The following is a 22,668-nucleotide window of genomic DNA, read 5'->3' as shown; positions in this document are numbered from 1 at the left end:
ATTATATCTCCTCCCTTAAATTGAGGAGATAAATGGTTGATTCCCCTACTCACAAAGATCCCGTGATCCACATTATTCCTTACAGTGTTATCATCAATTTGTGGCTCAGAGACTTCCAGGGAAAAAGACACTTGAATGGAAGGATGAAGGAAAAAAGTACAATATGCATAAAAATCAGTAGCAAGTCTCAAATCTATTCTGCTGAGTAGAGAAACAAGAGAAAGTCTGCAGATGCTGAAAATCCAAGCAACACATAGATAATGCTGGAGGAACTGCAGAATTCCTCCAGCATTTTGTGTGTGTGTGTGTGTGTTGCTGCTGTTCAGTAAGATTGATCTGTTTGCAAGCTCGACTTCATATTCCAATCTACTCCTAGAAATCTTTCATCTTCAGTTTATCAAATATCCATATATCTTTTGCTTTACAAATTTTTAAAGGTTGTGCTTTCTCTGCTCTTCGAGAAAGAAGATTCCAAATACCTAATAATCATATTACCTTCATCAATGCTTCATCTTAAATTGGTGCTAATTCCTCATTTTTAAATCTGATTCTGGATTCTCTTACAAGAGGAAATATCTTCACCACATCCACCTTGTCAAGAGCCCTAATAATATTAAACATTTCAGATACCTCATAGAATATAGAACAGTACAGCATGGGACAGGACATTTGGCCCAGCAAGTTGTGCTTAACTTGATTTATACAAAATGTTCTCTTTGTGTGTATCATCTAAAACTGTTTCTTCATATTAGTGTCTATCTAAAAGCCTCTTAAATTCTACCGAACTGCTTGCTTCTACTACTACTCCTGGTAACCCATTCCTTGGCACCTTCCACTCTTCCTGTAAAACAAAAACTTGGCCCTTATGTCACCTTTAAACTTCCCCCCTCTTACCTTAAAAGCATTTCTTCTAATGTTTTACATTTCTACCCTAGCAAAAAGATTCTGACTATCTATACCTCACATAATTTAAAAACAAATTCTATCAGCATTTCCCCTAGATTCCAACACTCTGGAGAGAACAACTCCAGTTTGTCTGACCTTTTCTTATTGCTCATATTGTTTAATCCAGGCAGCAAATGATAAATCTCGTCTGTACCTTTTCCACGTCTCATTATCCTTCCTATAATGAGGGACCAGAACTGCATACAGTGCTCCTACTGGAGTCTGACTGAAGGGTTTCATACAGCTGCCGCATGAACTCTTATTCTTATACTCAATTCTAAACTCTAAAGGCGGCAAATGGAGTTCTACCAATGAAGGCACGCATGCCATGAGCCTCCTTTACCCCCTTTTCCACTTCTGTAGAAATTTTCAGTGAACTATGGATCCCAGTGTATTTCAGCGTTATTAAATGCTGGGCTTCAGTACCAATAAGCCAGTTAATCTACCCACTTCAATGTTACATCCACTGGCTGACACTAGATGACTTGCTTCAGTAAATTTTGATCTCCAGGGACTAATTTCTACAATTCACAACTGATGAGAACATTCAGACACATAGGAAGAGCATCACCTGAATGTTCACTCGAAATCCACATCGAGATTGCATGGAAATACACACTAGTTCTCTCAGTGTTGCTGAGACTACATCTTGAACTTCTAGCCCAATGGTATTGAATCAATAACTTCGCCCAATGGGAATTAAAGATAGGCAGTTAACAGCAATGCCCAATACCTATAAATAAATAAACCCCAAAAGCACATCACAGAACAATAGATGGTACATTGGAAATTCTGACCTTCACCAGATCTAAAATTGGGATTAAGTGAAGTTCCGTGACATATTCTGGAAGAACTGAGGATATCCATTTTCCAGATATTTCTTACTTTGTCTTTACCAGAATAGAACAAATCTCAGGGTACTCATCAACTTCATTTGTTCTGGGTGACCCTAATAGTGCTTACTGTGGATTCCAGGCTGTCTGAGATTAGGGAAGTGTGTAGACTTCTGGAGTTAAGTTTAATTTCAGTTTCCCAAGGTTGGATGAGTAGGTTAATTTCTGGTTTTCTCATCCTACAAATACCCAATAGCTGCTGGACCCCGATCAGCTGAAACGAGCAAGAACTGTCATGAACACCATGTTACGTGTGGCACTGAGGGTGGACTTGTTTTTATGTTGTCCCTCCAACACCCTTTGATTAGAACCAGCAAGGGGACGTAACAACAGGATTAGCTCAGCATCATTTACATTTTTTTTCAGTTGTCCAACCTGCACATCAATAGTTGAAAACATGTATATACTCATAGAGTTGAAGAGCGTAGAAATAGGCTATTCAGCCCACTAGTCCATGCTGACCAGTGTACAGCATTCTGTAATAAACCCATTTTCCAGCAAATAGTGGTCTATACCCTATGCCTAGGTAATTCATATGGTTAAATACCTCTGAAATTCTTAAATCTTAAATGATCCAGCTACCACCACCCCCTGGCAGTGTATTTCAGGTCACCACCCTCTGGGTGAAAGATGTTCCTCTCAGATCTCCTCTAAATCTCTTCCTCTTTGCCCAAAATTATATCCTCTAGCTGGAATATGGGAGAATATTTCTTGCAGTTTATTGATCCAGCCCGCATGAAGTCGCATTTTGCCCAATCCGGCCCACGACCTAAAATGAGTTTGACACCCCTGTCTTATAGGATTCCCAACCACCATCTGGCACAATCACTGCTCATCTCCTTTTCTGTTTTAGCCTTCAGGACCTAAGAAGCTCCTCTCTCTGTCACTCAGTTAAGTGAGGTTTTGATATGCCCTCCACTACCTCATTTATGGGATCTTTTCCCTTGTGCACTGCCTTTGGGGATCCAGTGAGCTTTCCACCCTACTATCTTATCCTTGGGGATACAATAGTTCTCTTCTCACCCACTTTCCTCAAGAATTCAATAAGCTTTCCACACATTCATTGCCCCGTTACTCATCCACGTAGTGTTGAGCAGATCCCATAAAATGTCCTTTCTCTCAGGTCCAATGAGCTCTCCCTTCTCTTACTATCATTCAGGATGCAGCAAGTTTTCTGCTCTCCCTCATTCTCCCCAAGGATCAAATGAGCTCTCCTATCTCTTCTATCCTCTTCCCCATTATCACCGGAGATCAATAAGTCTTCAACTCTCTGCCTCTCACTGTCCTCAGTCTTCTAACAAGATCTACCTCTCCCCTCACTGTTCCCAGAGATCTAATGCACTTTCTCCTCCCTTAAAATTGCATCAAAAATACAATGAGAGCTTTCAGACACTGTCTTTCAGCATTCTATGAACTTTCTCATCCTCAGGAATCCACCAAGTTCTCCTCTTTGCTATTATCCTCAGGAGTTGATCCAGTTCTCCCCTTTCAAGTTATACCCTCAGTTCCAATGCGCTTTCATGTTTTATTCAGTGGTCCTGTGGTTACAACAAGCTCTTTAATCCCTCTCCTTCCTTCATTGCCTTTCCCTTTTCCAGAGTTAATATACAGAACACCATACTTAGGATAAGATGAATGCTTCTTCTCAGCTTCTTCATTATTTCACACACCTCATCATCTAGATTTAAACTTGGGCTTTGATGTTTAAAGAAATCAAGACTTGAAATTTTCCTCATTACAAACCATTTAGAATATAAGTAGAATCAAAGCAAATACCATAATTTAAAAGGAAATACAAAGTTTAGTTTTAAAAAAGTGTGTTAACATTGCAGAATAGTCTTCTTGGCATAAAGCACTTCCATTGCTGATTCACACGAAGATAGAAGATTCATGTACACATTGAACATTGAAAACGTAATTTAGGCAAGGCCCCTTCCTGCAGAAGTGTCCTGCCCTTTTTCTGTGTTACATTCTACATGTTGAATGTAACTCTGCCTGTTTTCAGGCTAAAAATTAAATGTTTTTCTGAATTTGGCCCATCTTATTTTGTGCTGAACCCACTCCATTAGCACAATGGATCTCCTCAAGCTCTGATCTTGTGGTAAGTAACTAACTCTACATGCAAGTAGATAAGACTTCTTTACACTTTAGGCCCAAGTACCATGCTGGGAATTGGATTCATCTGCTAATTAATTACTTAAACCATTTCCTAAACTACAGGTAGAATAACCAAGTAAACTCACAGCATGTCGTGGGAATAGCTGGCCACATCAGCTCCTGCTGCCTTGACCTTCGACCCTGGCAGTCCACATAAATGCCCACAGTACTGAAACACAATAAATACTCCTTGCTTGAAATTTCCACTGCACAGATTGCATCGTTGGGTTGTTGAGTGATGAAGGACAGTGTGTGGTCATCGGGATGCAGTAGGCTAACAGGACACCCATCTCCCTGCAGTGGGTACTTGGCAAAGCCTGACTGATAGCCGACAAGCAAGCATTCACTGAAGATGGCCATCCACTGCACGTTTCCTGGCACTTGGATCTCTTTAAACTTTTTGTGGCGGGTTTTGCTCTGGTTGAGTTCATAGCATTGCACTTGGCGCTTCATGGCCACACACAGGCATGTGGCAGTGCCATGGCGCATCAATCCTGACACCAGTGTCTGACAGCCCTTCGTCTCTACCAGCTTGAAGAAGTCACCCTCTCGGCCATCAAGAGCCGTCGTGGGGAAAAGGCGGACATGGCGGTTTCGCCCAGATATAACGGCAATCAGCTGTTCTCCCGAAATCAGCTCAATCTGGTGGACCTTCTTGTTATCACCAACTCGAATGATTTCTGCCAAAGAGAGATGAAAAGATTTCATTCTGTTGATATGTGATTACATTGTACCTTCCGTGCTCTTAGATCTTCCCAAAGCTGGTAACAGCTTTCAGGTACCGACTCAGCAACAATGGAGCAAACACAGCTGCCAAGAATGCAGAGCCAAGAATGCTGCCAACTCCCAGCTTCTATTGAAGCCATTTCTTAAACCCCTCTTTCCCCCTTGTTTTCAATGAGCTTAAAAGTGTGCTTTTCTGCCATTTTCTCCTTCCCCTTCAAGTACTGCCTGCTCTTCCACCTCAGTTTGACATCTCATGTGGTCTCCCTCCCTTTATACCTTTCACAATCATATTTTGCCTACAAGACCCATCTTCTGGTCTCTTGATTGTTGTTATTAAGTTGCTGATTAGTCATCTTCTCTTCCTGGCACTCAATGGAGCTAACGAAATATGGTGTAAACAGCTTTTGTTCCTGTCTCCATCTCTTAAAGTCTGCTGCCTTATTCTTGCACCAGATTACCCCTCCATGCAAATTACAGTTTTATTTCCATCTTCCCTTTCCTCTCAATCCGTTCCCCTTTATAATGAGAACTCTGCCTAAACCATCCCTAATTAGGTTTCACTAACAGTTCTTGGGACATTCTGAATTAATTGTAAAAACTATGAACTATCTTTCCAGCCATCAGCATTCATGCAGTTAACTACACCATCCTTCTGCTTTCATTTTCATCTTTCCAGTTTTAGTGGCTTCTCTTCTCAATATGGGTTTGTTCCCTCTCACCTATTTTCTTTCCATCAGATTCTATTTATGATGAGAACATCCATTTATAACATTCAATTCTACTTCATTACCACCTCTCTTGATCCCTTCACTATCACAAAATCTTAATACTGGTTGTCCAGAATGCAATACTGGCAGGGCAAAATTTTCTTCCAATTGAAAACTGGCAAAACTGAAGTTATAAACATTATTCCCAAGACTTTATGTGAAAATTTGATTGTTTGCACTTTGCTGTCATGTTTAACTTCAGACAACACAATCACATAGAGACAACATTACTCTGCTTTAACTCACCTGTCATCAAGCTATCAGCTGTACTTTTCTTACCTTTAAGTTTGACTGTTCAAACTCAGTTTGTACTGTTAAATTTGTTTAAGAGGTTTGCAATTTTTTGGCACGGCTGCTATGATAAAATTTATATGGAAGGGTTCATATTCTTATACAGGAAATTTGTATCCCCACTTGATCACTGGAAGATATACTATTTCAACTGTATGAGTTTCATTTTTTAGGGCTGCCTATCCCTGATTTAAACCATATTTTTTTCCACAGGAAGATTTTATAGGAAGAAAACTTACAACTGATCTTTGATCTTTGCATCATCAGTGGGGACGGGACAGGTTCAGGATTGGACAGTTGCAGATGTTGCTCCCTCATTCAAGGAAGGGAGTAGTGATATAGCCCAGGAAATTAAAGACCAGTGGGTCTTACTTCAGTGATTGGTAAGTTGATGGAAAAGATTCTGAGAGGCAGGATTTATGAACATTTGGAGAGGCATAATGTGATTAGGAATAGTCAGCATGGCCTTGTCAAAGGCAGGTGATGTTTTATGAGCCTGATTGAATATTTTGAGGATGTGACTAAACACGTTGATGAAGGTAGAGCAGTGGATGTAGTGTATATGGATTTCAGCAAGGCATTTGGTAAGGTACTCTATGCAAGGCTTATTGAGAAAGTAAGGAGGCATGGGATCCAAAAGGACCTTGCTTTGCGTATTCAGAATTGGCTTGCTCACAGAAGGCAAAGAGTGGTTGTAGATGAGTCATATTCTGCATGGAAGTTGATGGCCAGTGGTGTGCCTCAGGGATCTGTTCTGGGACCCCTTCTTTTCGTGATTTTTATAAATGATCTGGATGAGGGAGTGGAGGGATGGGTTAGTAAATTTGCTGAGAACACAAAGGTTGGGGGTATTGTGGATAGTATAGAGGGCTGTCAGAGGTTACAGCGGGACATCGATAGGATGCAAAACTGGGCTGAGTAGTGGCAGATGGAGTTCAACCCAGATAAGTTTGAGGTGGTTCACTTTGGTAGGTCAATTATGATGGCAGAATATAGCATTAATGGTATGACTCTTGGCAGTGTGGAGGATCAGAGGGATCTTGGGGTCTGAGTCCATAGGACACTCAAAGCTGCTACGCAGGTCATCTCTGTGGTTAAGGCAGCACTCAGAGTATTGGCCTTCATCAACTGTGGAACTGAGTTCAAGAGCTGAGAGGTAATGTTACAGGACCCTGGTCAGAACCCACTTGGAGTACTGCACTCACCTTACCACAGGAAGGATGTGGAAGCCATAGAAAGGGTGCAGAGGAGATTTACAAGGATGTTGCCTGGATTGGGAAGCATGCCTTATGAGAATAGATTGAGTGAATTCAGCCTTTTCTCCTTGGAGCAACGGAGGATGAGAGGTGACCTGATAGAAGTGTATAAGATGATGAGAGGCATTGATCCTGTGAATAGTCAGAGGCTTTTTCCCAGGGCTGAAATGATTAGCATGAGAGGGGACAGTTTTAAGGTGCTTGGAAGTAGGTACAGAGGAGAGAGTGATGAGTGTGTGGATTGGGCTGCCAACAACAGTGGTGGAGGCAGGGTCTTTTAAAAGACTCCTGCATAAGTACATGGAGCTTAGAAAAATAAAGGGCCACGCTATAAGGTTTCACTGCCAATGCAATGGCTTCTTTATAATATTCCACTGCTGAGGTAATGGTTTCTCTGTTGCAACAATGTTTGGGTTATGACTAGAGATAACGGGACATACTAGCCAATGAACAGGATGTTGATCTTTCTTGTGTGTCTGGGAGCCGGGAATTCGTGGTTCTTTTGCCGGGGTGAAATAAGGAGAGAAGATGGGAATGGAGAGAGCTGGTAAACCTCAGAGTGGACTTGCAGCGAGGGTCCGAAGGTCAGTGACGATCGGAGGAGGTCGATGATGGATGAATGGCCTTATCAGTGAGCTCTAACATTCACGCATTAGACTGTTTCAGGAGAATGGGTCCCTTTTCTTTTTTTGATTTCTTTACAAACCATATAGTCAAATTAAAAAGTATAAAACTCAATCATTTAATTACATATTGTGTACGGTTTGTTATTTTGTGGTACTGATTTGTAACGGGGGACACATTGTGCAGCATCCTCCCAAACAAGATTTCTTAAATTTGGCCAGGCTGGGTGGTGGTGGGGGGGTGCTTTCATCCCTTATATTAAGCTGCTAGCCGAAGTGAGAGTTACAAGTATGAAAATCTATTGTATGCGGAACGGCACAGGAGTTGTTCAGTGAAGATACGTGGTAAGGAAGTCTCACCGTCTTTGGTGACGTGCACGACAAACAAACCTTCTTCATTTCCCAGTGCTATTCTTTCATGATCTGGAATATAATAACAGTAAAGTGGATAACTGTAAACTTGTTAATGTCATTTTATTCTCCCTTTACTCTCTTCAACTTCCCATGGGTTCAACAACTCACCTATACACCAGGGCAAATATCCAGTACAGTGCCTATAAAAAGTATTCACACCCCATGGAAGTTTTCATGTTTTGTTGTTTTACAACAGTGAATCACAAAGGATTTAATTTGGCTTTTTTGTCACTGATCAACAGAAAAGACTCTTGTGTCAAAGTGAAAACAAATTGGTCAGAATTTATTACAATTATTAAACAGAAAATAATAGATTGCATAATTATTCACCCCCTTCAAGTCAGTATTTAGTAGATGCACCTTTGATAGGAATTACAGCCTTAAAAGTCTGTGTGGATAGGTCTCTATCAGCTTTGCACATCTGGACTCTGTAATTTGTCTTTATTCTTTTTTACATAACTGCTTAAGATTGTATGGGAAATGTGAGTGAACAGTCCTTTTCAAAACAAACCACAAATTCTCAATTGGATTAAGGTCTGGACTCTGACTTAGCCACTCTAGGACATTAACTTTGTTGCTTTTTTAAAAAATTTTTTAAAATTAGTTTTTCAAAACATTTTACAAATTAAAAACCCCAAATCCCAATGAGGAACATTAAAACAGTGCAAAATTAAGCATACAATAACAATATACTACAAAGGAAGAGAATTTAGCAAAAAAAAAGCACCTGAATTAAGGACAAGTAAGCTTAGCGTCCTCCCCAAGCCCCACAACACAAGAAAAAACAGCAACTCCAGACCAACCACAACACAATATAGAGAGTATAAGTCAGGACAGTCAAACTCCCAGACTGTGAATACACTCAGCAACAGAGGATAATAATGCCTTCTACCAGAAAAAAAAGGAGCTGAAAGCAAGGGACTGAAAAGAAAAAAAAACCCTAGTCAAGAGGAAGGTTATGAAAGTATTCGATAAAAGGTCCCCAGACCTTATGGAACTTTAGATCCGAATTGAGAACTGAATAATGAATTTTTTCGAGATCCAAACAGGCCATGATGTCGTTAAGCCATTGAGCATGAGTGGGCGGGGCAACATCTCTCCATCTGAGGAGGATCAAGCGTCTAGCCAGGAGAGATGCAAAGGATAATATTCGGCATTTGGTCGGACCCAGACATAAATCTGTCTCGCCCCAAAAACCGAACAGAGCAATTAAGGGGTTTGGTTCTAGGTGCTGATTCAGAATACACAATAACATAGTGAAGACATCTTTCCAGAATTTCTCCAAGCTAGGACAGAACCAGAACGTATGGATGAGAGAGGCCACGCCCCTCTTGCATTTATCACAGAGCGGACTAACGCTAGGGTAGAATCGAGATAGTTTAGATTTAGACAAATGGGCTCTATGAACAATCTTAAACTGTAAAAGTCAGTGGCGAGCACAAAGAGAGGTTGAGTTAACCGATTTGAGAACTGAATCCCAGCTCTCCTCAGATAAGGAGATATTTAAATCCTGCTCCCAGGCCATTTTGATTTTATCCATGGGGGCCCGTTGTAAGGCTGCTAGTTTATCTCGGATGATTGATATTAAGCCTTTACCTAGTGGATTCATGGAAAGAAATAGGTCCATAGCATTTTTCGCAGGCATTTCAGGGAAGTTAGGAATTAAAGGAGCAATAAAGTGTCGGAACTTTGTTGCTTTTAAGCCACTCCTGCGTTGCTTTGGCTTTATGCTTGGGGTCATTGTCTTGCTGGAAATCAAATCTTCTCCCAAGTCACAGTTCTCTTGTGGACTACATCAGGTTTTCCTCCAGGATTTCCCTGTATTTTGTGGCATTCATTTTACTCTCTACCTTCACAAGTCTTCTAGGACATGCTGTATCCCCACATGATGCAGCCACGCTTCACAGTAGGGATGATGTGTTTTTGATGATATGTTGTGTTTGGCTTACATCCAACATAGCATTCAGTCTGATGGACAAATAGCTCAAAGTTGGTTTCATCAGACCATAGAACCTTCTTCCAGCTGACTTCAGAGTATCTCTCACGCCTTCCGACAAACTCTAGCCGAGATTTCATGTGAGTTTTCTCTTTACCACTCTCCCATAAAGCTGCAACTGGTGTTGAACCCTGGCAACAGTTGTTGAATGTGGAGTCTCTCCCATCTCAGCTATCGAAGTTTGTTAACTCTTCCAGAGTTGCCATAGGTCTCTTGGTGACCTCTCCCACTAGTCCCCCTCTTGCACGGTCACTCAATGCTTGAAGATGGCCTGCTCTAGGCGGATCTACAGATTTGCCACTTTTTTTCTATTTCATACTCTAAGGGATATTCAGTAACTTGGAAATTTTCTTGCATCCATCTCCTGATTTGTGCTTTTCAATAACCTTTTCAGAGTTGCTTGGAGTCTTCTTTCCTCTTCATAGTACACACACAAAATGCTGGAGTAACACAGCAGGCCAGGTAGCATCAATGGAAAAGCGTACAGTTAACGTTTTGGGCTGAGACCCTTTTCCATAGAAGCTGCCTGGCCTGCTAAGTTCCTCCAGCATTTTGTGTGTCTAGCTTGGATTTCCAGCATCTGCAACTTCTGTTTTGTCTTCATGGTGTAGTTTTTGCCAGGATACTAACTCAGCAGTTGGACCTTCCAGACACAGGTGTATTGTTACCACAATCAATTGAAACACCTCGACTGCACACAGGTGATCACCGTTTAACAAATTATGTGACTTTTAAAATCAATTGGCTGCACCAGTGATGATTTGGTGCATCATATTAAAGGGGGTGAATATTTACGCAATCAATTATTTTGTGTTTTATATTTCTAATTAATTTAGATCATTTTGTAGAAATCACATTGACACAAAAGAGTCTTTCTCTGTTGATCAGTGTCAAAAACGCCAAATTAAATCGACTGATTCAATATTGTAAAACAATAAAGCAAGAAAACTTCTGGGGTGGGGGGTTGTGAATACTTTTTATAGGCACTGTATTTACTTTTATAGGCAGAGCTTAAATCTACAGAAACCAATACTATACATCACATTGACTCAAAATTTCTCCAAACCTGAACCATTGTTATACCACCATCAAGAATGCCTACCATGCTATTCCATGCCCTCACTTTGGGAGGCTGTACTTCTACTCCCTGAGTATAGGCAGAGACTGAAGACTGCAGCACCAGTAGTGAGGACCAAAAAGGTATGGACAAAGGATTCATCTTTGAATCTGGATGAGTATGCTACAGTTGTTTCCGACTTCATTAAAACCAGTGTGGATGAGTGTGTGTCTACAAAGTCTTACTGTACATTCCCAGACCAAAAGCTGTGGATGAACCAGGAGGTACGTCGTCTGCTGAAGGCTAGATCTGTGGCATACAAGTCTGGCAGCCCAGGCCTGTACCAGAAAACCAGGTATGATTTGCAGAGGGCCATCTCAAGGCCGAAGGGACAATTTCAAATAAGGTTGGAGGCGACAGCAGATGCACGGCAACTCTAGCAGGGACTGCAAGACATTACTTCCTACAAAGTGAAACCCAATAGTATGAATGGCAGCAATGCTTCACGACCAGATGAGCTCAACACCTTCCATGCAGGCTTTGAAAGGGAGAACACAACTACAGCTGTGAAGATCCCTGCCGCACCTGATGACCCTGTGATCCCTGTCTCAGAGGCTGATGTTAGACTGTCTTTAAAGAGAATGCACCCTCGCAAGGCAGAAGGTCCCGATGGAGTACCTGGTAAGGCTCTGAAAACCAGTGCCAACCAACTAGCGGGAGTATTCAAGGACATTTTCAACCTCTCACTGCTACAGGCAGAAGTTCCCATTTGCTTCAAAAAGGCAACAATTACACCAGTGCCAAAGAAGAATAATGTGGGCTACCTTAATAACTATTGCTTGGTAGCACTTACATCGACAGTGATGAAATGCTTTGAGAGGTTGGTTATGACTAGACTGAACTCCTGCCTCAGCAAGGACCTGGACCCATTGCAATTTGCCTATCACCACAACAGGTCAACGGCAGATCCAGCCTCCATGGCTCTTCACATGGCTTTAGACCACCTGGACAACACGAACACCTACGTCAGGGTGCTGTTCATTGGCTGTAGCTCAGCATTTCATACCATCATTCCCACAATCCTGATTGAGAAGTTGCAGAACCTGGGCCTCTGTACCTCCCTCTGTAATTGGATCCTTGACTTCCTAACCAGAAGACGACAGTCTGTGCAGATTGGTGATAACATATCCTCTTCGCTGATGATCAACACTGGCGCACCTCAGGAGTTTGAAGTGATTTGGCATGTCAACAAATACACTCAAAAACTTCTATAGATGACCCTTGAAGTGCATTCTGACAGGCTGCATCACTGTCTGGTATGGAGAGGTTACTGAACAGGACTGATAGAAGCCGCAGAAGGTTGTAAATCTAATCAATCCATCTTTGGCACTAGCCTACAAAGTACCAAGGACATCTTAAGGGAGCAGTGTCTCAGAAAGGCAGTGTCCACTATTAAAGACCACTCAGCAATTCAGGAACAGCTTCTTCCCCTCTGCCATCCGATTCCTGAATGGACTTTAAAGCTTTGGACACTGCCTCACTTTTTTGAATATACAGTATTTCTGTTTAGCACATTTTTAAAAAATCTATTCAATATATGTAATTGATTTACTTGTTTATTTTATTTTTTTTCTCTCTCTGCTAGATTTTGTATTGTATTGAACTGCTGCTGCTAAGTTAACAAATTTCATGTCATACGCTGGTGATAATAAACCTGATTCTGATTCTTCCAGGAACACCATTCATAGTGGACACATGAACAGAGACTTTAGTAAGTTCCGGTGATTTCTGCTGGTCTTTTGCTGTTACCCGTGGGTACTTTTTCACCTCCCTCAGCATTGCATGTTGTAGTCTTGGTGTGATCTTTGCAGTATGCCCATTCCTAGGGAGAGTAGCAAAAGTACTGAGTTTCCTCCATTTGTAGACAATTTATCTTACTGTAAAATGCCAAACACTCAGGTCTTTGGAAATAATTGTGTAGCCTTTTCTAGCTTTATGCACTTCTACAATTCTTTTAAGGTCCTCTGATAGTTGTTTTGATTGAGGCATGGCACACATAAACAGATCTTGAGAAGAGCACAGGCTCTGTCAGTAAGCTGATTTTGTGTGACTATTTTATAGGGCAGGACACCTCTATACCTTACACCTCCAATCTCATATCATTGACTGGAACACCTGACTCCAAATAGTTTTTGTGGAAGGTATTACCCGAGGGGTTCACATACTTTTTCCCAACAAATACAAGCAATATTTGATTATTTTTCTGAATAAATAAATGAACAAGTATAATATTTTGATGTTATTTATTTAATTGGGTTCTCTTTGTCTACTTTTAAGAATTATGTGAAGATCTGATCACAGGTTAGATCATACTTACACAGAAATAGAGAAAATTTTACAGGGCCTACAAACTTTCTAGCATATTGTAGCTCCAAATTATGACATATTGATGACCCAAATTGTCTTGTTCTGTGATTTGCATTCCCAAGATGGTCTGTGGTTTACCGAACCTGGTGTTTTATATGCTACTTAATTATTGCAGCATAGTGGCAACATCTATAAACCTGAGTAAGAATAGACTTGTTAGATCATTTATATTGTTCCAATGCTCACAAATTTAACAAATGTACTTGAACTTCGATTATTTCCAAGAATGTAATTACAATTCCTTCAAACCCAAACAGTTCTCCTCCACCACCACTCTCCCCCATCTGGTGGAACTTGTGCTCATTCTCAATAATTTCTCCTTTGGCTCTTCCCATTTCCTTCAGCAAAAGGAGTAGTCACGGGTACTCGCATGTGTCCCAGCTGTGCTTGCCTTTTTGTTGGCTATGTGAAACAGTCTATGTTCTAAGCCTACGCTGGTTTCACTCCCCAACTTTTCCTATGCTACACCAACGACTGCATTGGTGCTGCTTCCTGCACCCATGCGGTGCTCATTGACTTGATCAACTTTGCCTCCAACATCCATCTTGCCCTCAAATTTATCTGGTCCATTTCTGACACCTTCCTCCGCTTTTTCAATCTCTCTGTCTCTGGAGAAAGCTTATCTAGTAATGTCTATCATAAAACTACTGACTCTCACAGCTACTTGGACTATATCTCTTCCCACCCTGTTGCTTGCAAAAATGCCATTTCCTTCTCTCAATTCCTCAGTCTCCACCACATCTGTTCTCAGATAAGGCTTTTCATTCCTGAACGAAGGAGGTATCCTCCTTCTTCAAAGAAAGGAGCTTCTTTTCCTCCACCATCAATGGTGCCCTCAACCGCATCTCTTCCATTTCACGCACGTCTTCCCTCATCCCATCCTCCTGCTGCCCCCACCAGGGATAGAGTTCCTCTTGTCCTCACCTCCCACCCCACCAGCCTCTACACCCAGCACATAATTCTCTGTAACTTCTGCCCTCTCCAGTGGAATCCTATCACCAAGCATATCTTTCTCTCCCACAACCCCCACTGTCTGCTTTCTGCAGGGATTGCTCCCAACGTGACTCCCTTGTCCAGTCGTCCCTCCCTATTGATCTCCCTCTTGGCACTTATCCTTGCAAGTGGAATAAGTGCCACACCTGCCCTTACACCTCCTCCCACACTACCATTCAGGGCCCCAAGCATCCTTCCAGGTGTGGTCTCCTGTATATCGGTGAGACCAGACATAGGGGAGACTGCTTCACTAAGCACCTATGCTCCATCCGCCAGTAAAAGCATTATCTCCCCGTGGCCACCCTTCCCATTCCGACATGCCAGTCCATGGCCTGCTCTACTGTTGCAATGAGGCCACACTCAGATTGGAGAGGCAACAGCTTATATTCTGATTGGGTCGCCTCCAACCTGATGACATGACCATCAATTTCTTGAACTTTCTGGTAATGCACCTCCCCCAACCCTCTTTCACCATTCCCCATTCCTTTATCCCTCTCTCTCCTTATCTCCTTACCTGCCCATCACCTCCCTCCAGTGCTCCTCCCCCTTTTTCTTCCATGGCCTTCTGTCCTCTCCTATCAGATTGCCCTTTCTCTAGCCCTGTATCTCTTTCACCAATCAACTTCCCAGCTCTATTTCACCCCTCCCCCACTCCCATTTTTACCTATCATCTTGGGTTACTTCCTCCCCTTTCCCCACCTTCTAACGGACTTCTCATTTTTTCTTTCTCCAGTCCTGATGAAGGGTCTAGGCTTGAAATATTGACTGTACTCTTTTCCACAGATGATGCCTGGCCTGCTGAGTTCCTTCAGCATTTTGTGTGTGTTGCTTGGATTTTCAGCATCTACAAATTTTTTCTCGTTTACAATCGTTCGTCCCTGCTATCAAATTTCAGAACGGTTCATGAACCTATGAAAATGATCTCATTACTCCTTTTGTTTGCATGATCTATTTACTTTTGTAACTTATTGATAGTATAGGCTGAGGGAAGACTTGATAGAGGCTTATGAGATTATGTGAGGTATAGTCATCTGGTATCCCTATCTGAGGGTTGAGATATCTAATATTAGGGGGCACACAATTAAGGTGAGATGCTGTGAGTTCAAAAGGGATGTGTGTGGCATATTTTTGTTATACAGAACATGGTGGATGCTTGGAATGCATTGATAAGGGTGGTGGTGGTGGTGTTTAACAGGCTCTAAGCCAAGCACATAGATGTGCAGGGAATGGATGGATATGGATATTAAGACTGTAAGATATAGGAGCAGAATTAGCCCATTAGGCCCATCAAGTCTCAGCTCCAATCTCCTGCCTTCTCCGCAAATCCCTTCACATTCTGACCAATCAAGAATCGATATGATGTAGGCAAAAGGGGTTAGTTTAATTAGGTATTTAATTACTGGATTAATTACTTTGGTACAACCTTGTGGGTTGAAGGCTTTGTTCCTATGCTATAGAGTCAGAATAAGAATTCGGTTGAATATCAGTGACACATTGTATGTTGTGAAATTTGTTGTTTTGCAGCAGCATTACAGTGGAATACATAAATAATATTATAAATTACAATCATATATGGATACAGATAAAAAATTAAATAAGCAGTGCAAAAATAGTGAGGTAGTGTTTATTGTCTGTTCAGACATCTGATGGCCAATATTGGAGGTGTAGAAACTCTTCCTAAAACTTTCTGTGTCTCTCTTCAAGCTCCTGTACTTCCTCCCTGATAGTAGTAATAACAAGGGAACATGTCCTGGGTGATGAAGCTCCTTAATGATGGATGTCGCCTTTTTGAAGCATGGCCTTTTAAAAATGTCTGCAATGCTGGAGAGGCTAGAGCCCATGATGATGTTAGCTGAGTTTTCAACCCTCTGCAGCCTTTTCTGATTCTATGCAGTGGCCCCTCCATACCAGGCGGTGATGCAACCAGTTAGAAATCTCTCCATGGTACATCTGTATAAGTTCACTAAAATCTTTGGTGACTCAAACTCCTAATGAAATATAGCCATATACCTTCTTTGTAATTGCATCAAGATATTGGACCAAGATTGATGTTGCCACTCAGGAACTTGAAACTGTTCACTCTTTCCACTGCTGACCCCTTGATGAGCACTGGTGTGTTCCCTTGAATTCCCCTTCCTGAAGTCCACAATCAATTCCTGGTCTTACGGATATTGAGTGTAAGACATTCAGATTGAGATGTAACGTAAAGATTTTTACTTCTCATGTATGTGAAGGATGTAAGAAATAAAGTGAATTCAATTCAATAAGATTGTTGCAACACCACTCAACCAGCTGATCTATCTCACTCCTATATGCTTCCTTGTGAATATCTGAAATACTGCCAACAGTTTAATTATTGGCAAATTTAGAGATAGCACCTGAGGTTTGCCTACCCACACAGTCAAAGGTGTAGAGAGTAGAGCAGCAGGCTAAGTACACATCCTTGAGAGCGCCAGTGTTGACTGTCAGCAAGGAGATGTTATTTCTGATTTGCGCTGATCACAGTCTCCCGATGAAGAAGTCAAGAATCCAGTATCAATACGATCAGGTCTGAGAGTCCTAGTGCAAAGAACGATCCAATAATTGGACGATTTAAACGCCTGGCCGAATGGATTGAAAAGGCAGGGTGACAGGACTGGAGGCAAGGGTCAGGCCGGTTCTGCTCACTGTTCTGCGACATTTACACTGCTCCCTGCGGCACTGAGGGTGAGGGTGAGGTCTGCTCCTGGCTTCCTGTCTGTGAGCTCCATGATGAGTTGCTCCATTATGTGATGAACTAAGGCTGAAGCTGTGGGCCTGCTTCAGGCTTCAAGTCTGTGAATTCATTTTCATCCTGAATGCTGTTGCGTGCTTTTATCGTTTGCATGATTTGTTTCTTTTTTATCCCTCTCTGTGCACATTGGATGCTTGTTAGCCTTTCTTTTAAAATGGGTTCTTATGGGTTTCTTGTTTTGTGACTGCCTCTGAGGAGACAAATCTTAAAGTTGTATAATTTATATATACTTTAATAATAAATGTATTTTGAACTTTGAACAGTCGCAGAAGGAGGTACAGAGGCTCAGGTTTTGAAGTTTGTTGATTAGTACTGATGGTGTTGAATGTGGGGCTGTAATCCAGGTGGTCCAAGGCCGAGCAGAGAGCTAATGAGATTGTATCTACTGTGGTGATAGGTATATTGCAGCAGGTCCAGATCCTTGCTTAGGCAGGAGTTAATTCTGGCCATGACCAACCTCTCAAAGCACTTCATCACAGTAGATGTTAGCACAACTGGGCAAAAGTCATTGAGGCAGCTCACTCTGCTCATGGACACTGGGGAAGCAAATGGGAACCTTTGACTGCAAAAGCGTGAGACCAAAGATGTCCTCGACTGTTCTACTGTGCTGCCTATTCTGTTCTATATTCTGATTTTATGTATTTACTCTATACGGCTACTGCAAAACAATACATTTTATGTTATCTAAGTCAGTGATAATAATTTTGATTTTTAAAATTGTGTTAAGTACTTTCATCACATTTTCTGGAGGGTGGTAAGAGGAAGAAAGGTTAACATTCTAGTTACATTGCAAAGCTTCAGCCTATCTCAAAACAGCTAATGAACTATTAGGAGGTGAGAAGGCACAAAAATTTGCTACACCAGCAAGGACAAAATTGGTTGATGGAATGATTCTATACTGTAAATTCCATTAATTAACTCTAAGGTTCAATAAGTCTTGTTATGCTATCAAACACAGCAGCCAAATTACAAAGTGAAAGGATCAACAAACAGCCAAAGTATTAATAACCAGCTAACCTTAGTAAATGCTAGCCAGAAGCCTGAAATAATTGTGCTGCTCTATTCTGTTGTCATGGGCTTAGTTAAATACTTCAACAAAAACAGAGCTCTCTTCCTCAATACTGTTCAAAAGTGTTAGTTTGAGTCTGTGATCTCTTAGCTCAGAGTCACACATGACAGAAAGTGACAGTAAATTTTTCTGCTGACTGAAAGGTATTTAGATATTGCATCAAAAGAGTTTATTTATGAAGTAGCTTTCATGTTATCAGGATAATCAAGTTTGCAGACGACACCAATGTGTTTGGCCTGATCAGAGGGGATGACGAGACGGCCTACAGGGACGAGGTCCAGCAGCTGGCCGCGTGGTGTGCCAACAACAACCTGGCCCTTAACACCCAGAAGACCAAGGAGATCATTGTGGACTTCAGGCATGCTAGGAGCCACACTCACGTCCCCATCTACATCAATGGAGCTGTAGTGGAGTGTGTATCAGGCTTCAAATTCCTTGGTGTCCACATTTCCGAGGATCTCACCTGGTCCCTGAACTCCTCCATCCTGATCAAAAAGGTGCAATAGCGCCTTTATTTCCTGCAGAGCATCAAGAAAGCTCACCTCTCTCCCAGGATACTGACGGACTTTTACCGCTGTACCATTGAGAGCATAACAACTGCATCTCAGTGTGGTATGGCAATTGTCCCGTATCGGACCGCAAAGCACACCAGCGTATGATGAAAATTGACCAGTGGATTATCAGCACCCAATTGCCCACCATTGAGAACATCTACCATAAACGCTACCTGATCAGGGTGAAAAGCATTATCAAGGATGCATCTCACCCTAACCATGGACTTTTTACTTTCCTCCCATCCAGTGGGCGCTACAGGAGCCTCCACTCCCGCACCAGCAGGCACAGGAAGAGCTTCTTCCCTGAGGCTGTGACCCTGCTGAACCTCACATCACAGCAAAAAGCAGTATTGCTCCCATATTGTACTGTCTCAGTACTTTTATATTTGTGTGCTATAGCACTTAATTTTTATTCGCAGTTATTTTGTAAATAACACTATTCTTTGCATTTCTGGTTAGATGCTAACTGCATTTCATTTGGCTTTGTATCTGTACTCGGCACAATGACAATAAAGTTGAATCTAATCTAATATCCCATAGAAAAGAAACTAGTGTAATGACCACTTTTATTCTGTGGTTAAACATTAGACTCTGAGCAAGATGGCAGCTTCCCACCTACCTATGATGGCGGCTGATTGTGTTGTCTTGATCAGTGGCAAGGCACTGTCATAAGCTTCTTTTGGAACAAAAACTGATCGGTCCTTTAGTTTGTTCTTCTTCAGGATCCGGTGCAGCTCATTCAGCAGCCCCACCCATTTATTTTTCTCATTCTCACTGTCAGCCAGTATCAGGATTGAACATTTGTTGTTGGATGTTGACATCTGGGAAGCTGTAACCTACAAGGAGGAAACATGTTGGAGTTAAAGGGGAGTGGGTCCAGTCATCAGTGTTTGCAGCTTAAAATGATCTGCCTATCACTACTTCATCTGTAGGTTATGAGCTTCAAATGTGTTTTATTTGAAAAATTAAAAATATCAATGGAAATAACTAATTGAATGAAAAATTAAATTAAAAAACTTTTTGAGCACAGTCTTTTGATCGTTTGGCTGATGACTAATTTGCACTAATGCAGCTGATACTCTACCCCCCGCCCAATTTTGCAGACCAGAACTTAATAATAATGGCTTGAAAATAGAGAACCTGTGAATTTCTATAATGATGTCTCTGTTATAAATGGCCTGCCTACACCAATGCAGTACCAACAATTATGCTGTTCACACTTATCCATATTTATCATAGGCAGCCACATGTAGTGAATAACTTGACCCAACTATTACCAAAGGAACTGATTACAAAGAGCACTACAATTAGCAAACACCTCCATCTCCAACCTTGCTTTGAGGGAAGGCCTTTGATGAAGCAATATAACTCTGGAATAATGAACTGCTATAGCCATGTTCTGCCAGCTGAGATGATTGACCTCAATAACCATCTTCGTATAAGGTATAGCTGGTGCACAATGGAGAGCTTTTCCTCACTCATTTTAAATTTACCAGATCTCTGTAATGGTATCATCACCTAAACTCTAAAATTCAGCTTCTTTCTCCATTTTTGTAGGAACACAGAGATGAAGTTTGAAAAGGTTACTGGTTAATAAGAGCCAGTTGATGGCCTTGTTATCAACACCATTCATTACTATTTGGATAAGTGAAAACAGGCTAATGAAGTGGTGACTAGCCAAATGGAATTGTCCTGCTTTGATACTTGAACAAATACCATTGTGATATTGGCTAGCTAGTTCTGGAGTATACCCCTTCAGCACTACTGACAGGATGTGGTTAGGCCCACTATCTTTGTCAGCTATTCCTCAATGACATGGAGTGAATTAAATTAGTAAAGGGTAGCTTATATGAAGCTAGTTCAATGCCAGGAAGAAATCAAACAGCTAGTCTGGGTACAGCAGGCCTGGCCTTCAAAAATATCAATAATGTAACCCTTTTTAGGTTTACAGAATAACTGCCAGATGGGACACCAGAAAGGAGACCCTAACTTCTCTTCAGAATGGTGCCAATGGATCCACCAGACATTCTTTTAGAAGAATGCAATAAGATAGAATGAGCTTATTGCTTTACACATAATTAATCAAAATAGAATGCTTTATATAATGATTTCCAGGGTGTAGCTTCTATTTTTAATTATTCTGTTTACAAACCAGTGGATTTTTCTACCTAACCTTACAAAGAGGCAAACATGACTCAGATTCTGCCTCCATTGTTAATAAATTTCAAACATAATATACTGCTAGTATTTATCTTCTAAAACTGCAAAAAACTAGGGCATATCAAAGCCAATAATGAGACCTGGCAAATATCAAGAACAAAATGTAACAGCTTCACAAGTCACTTTGTGTTCACACTGCTCCACCTGACCATAAATGGTATTAAAATATGAGTATTCTTTTTGAACATTCAAAGCTCGTTAAACAAAGATCACATTTTCACAGTAATAATACCACTGCTGCACAATTACAATCACGTGGTTTAGTAATTAAAGCTTTTGTTAGGACATAAAACATAAAATGGAAGCCTTATTTGGCACATAAATGATGGACTGAACAATTTCCTTCTATGCTGTAAGTACTACAATTCTATCATACTTCATGGAGGTTGGAATTGCAACAAAAAAAACACTAACAAATCTCAGACATCCCTCTTGCAGAATAGAGTTTGGCAAGGTTCAGTGACATATCATGCTATGACATAACGCAGAGCTTTCACATCAGTAGTCCCCTCTACTGGCTATAAAACTGTGCTATATATTTCCTGCAGTAATACTCTGAAGAACTTGATGGAGCAAAAAAAAATATTAATTAATTAAGAGATTAAGTCATTCATACACAATTCTTTCTCTGGGAATTAGTTTGAGCCAAGAAAAAGTCTGTAATGAATGTGCACATCACTGGTATGACCTCTTTGAATGCTGGTTGTTCTGAGAAGTGGCAGTGGGCCTTCTCCTTGAACTAACAGAGTCCAATGGGTGATGACACTCTCCACCTAGAAGGTAGGTTGGCAAATTCTTAATTCTTTTGTTGGAAAATCTGTATCTGCTAAGTAGTTTTAAATGCTGACTGTCAGGAACTTGTAAACCTCTGATTACTGGTTAGCTTTTAATGGTCTTATTTTGCTCATGATTGCATCTCTTACTGGTTGTGGCTCATTTCAAATTAGCATTTTAGTCACTGGTTACTTCCCAGATCCTTGGATAGATAAACAATTTCACTAAAGCTTTCCAGCTCATGCATTAGACAGTCACAATAGACTAATAGAAAAAGAGTTGAAAAGGAAGAAAAAAGACGTCCATGAAGTATTTTAGGGTGAACATTGAGATTTCAATGCATGCTGGGTAAGAACAGGCGATGCATTACATTTAGGCATGATCACTGGGTTAAGTAGTCCTTGGAAGGTCCACAGCATCAAGGAGTACCTACCAGGAGATTCCAAAGAAATGGAGGCATAATTTCCATGAGGAAGGAACAGCATTAATTGTACAGAGTAAAAAATACCTTAATATGAGTTGCAGTTTTACGATCGCGTGCGGAATGAAGTTTCGGGGTCTGTTTAATAGGCCCAACCCACCTACCCGGTTCTGCTGTAAGCGGAACCTAAGGCAGAGAAGAGAAAATCTACATCAGAGGTACACCTGTCAGAAAAGGCTCAAAGGCGTAAGGAGAAAGGGTAATAAATTCGGAAGGGGCTCAAAAATGTAGTGAAGAACAACTTTCAGAGGT

General features: G+C 41.2%; 1 protein-coding gene across 5 annotated transcripts in view; it reads right to left on the bottom strand.

The window, feature by feature from the left end:
- The window catches only part of LOC132401000 (serine/threonine-protein kinase MRCK alpha-like), a 573,066-nt gene that overhangs the window by 28,025 nt on the left and 522,373 nt on the right, over nucleotides 1–22,668 (bottom strand). For 3 of the 5 annotated variants that reach the window (XM_059982693.1, XM_059982694.1, XM_059982696.1), the window contains 4 exons: nucleotides 22,444–22,542; nucleotides 19,561–19,777; nucleotides 8,019–8,081; nucleotides 4,082–4,675 (listed from right to left, as the gene is read on the bottom strand). In XM_059982693.1, coding sequence (XP_059838676.1) covers nucleotides 4,082–4,675; nucleotides 8,019–8,081; nucleotides 19,561–19,777; nucleotides 22,444–22,542 — 973 coding nt within the window. The remainder of the gene's footprint in view (nucleotides 1–4,081; nucleotides 4,676–8,018; nucleotides 8,082–19,560; nucleotides 19,778–22,443; nucleotides 22,543–22,668) is intronic. The other 2 variants (XM_059982697.1, XM_059982698.1) reach the window with 1 other exon arrangement.

Source organism: Hypanus sabinus, chromosome 10, assembly GCF_030144855.1.
Source record: "Hypanus sabinus isolate sHypSab1 chromosome 10, sHypSab1.hap1, whole genome shotgun sequence".
Taxonomy (NCBI): Eukaryota; Metazoa; Chordata; class Chondrichthyes; order Myliobatiformes; family Dasyatidae; genus Hypanus; species Hypanus sabinus.
Note: the sequence above shows the minus strand (reverse complement) of the source record. Positions and strands in the feature narration are given on the sequence as shown.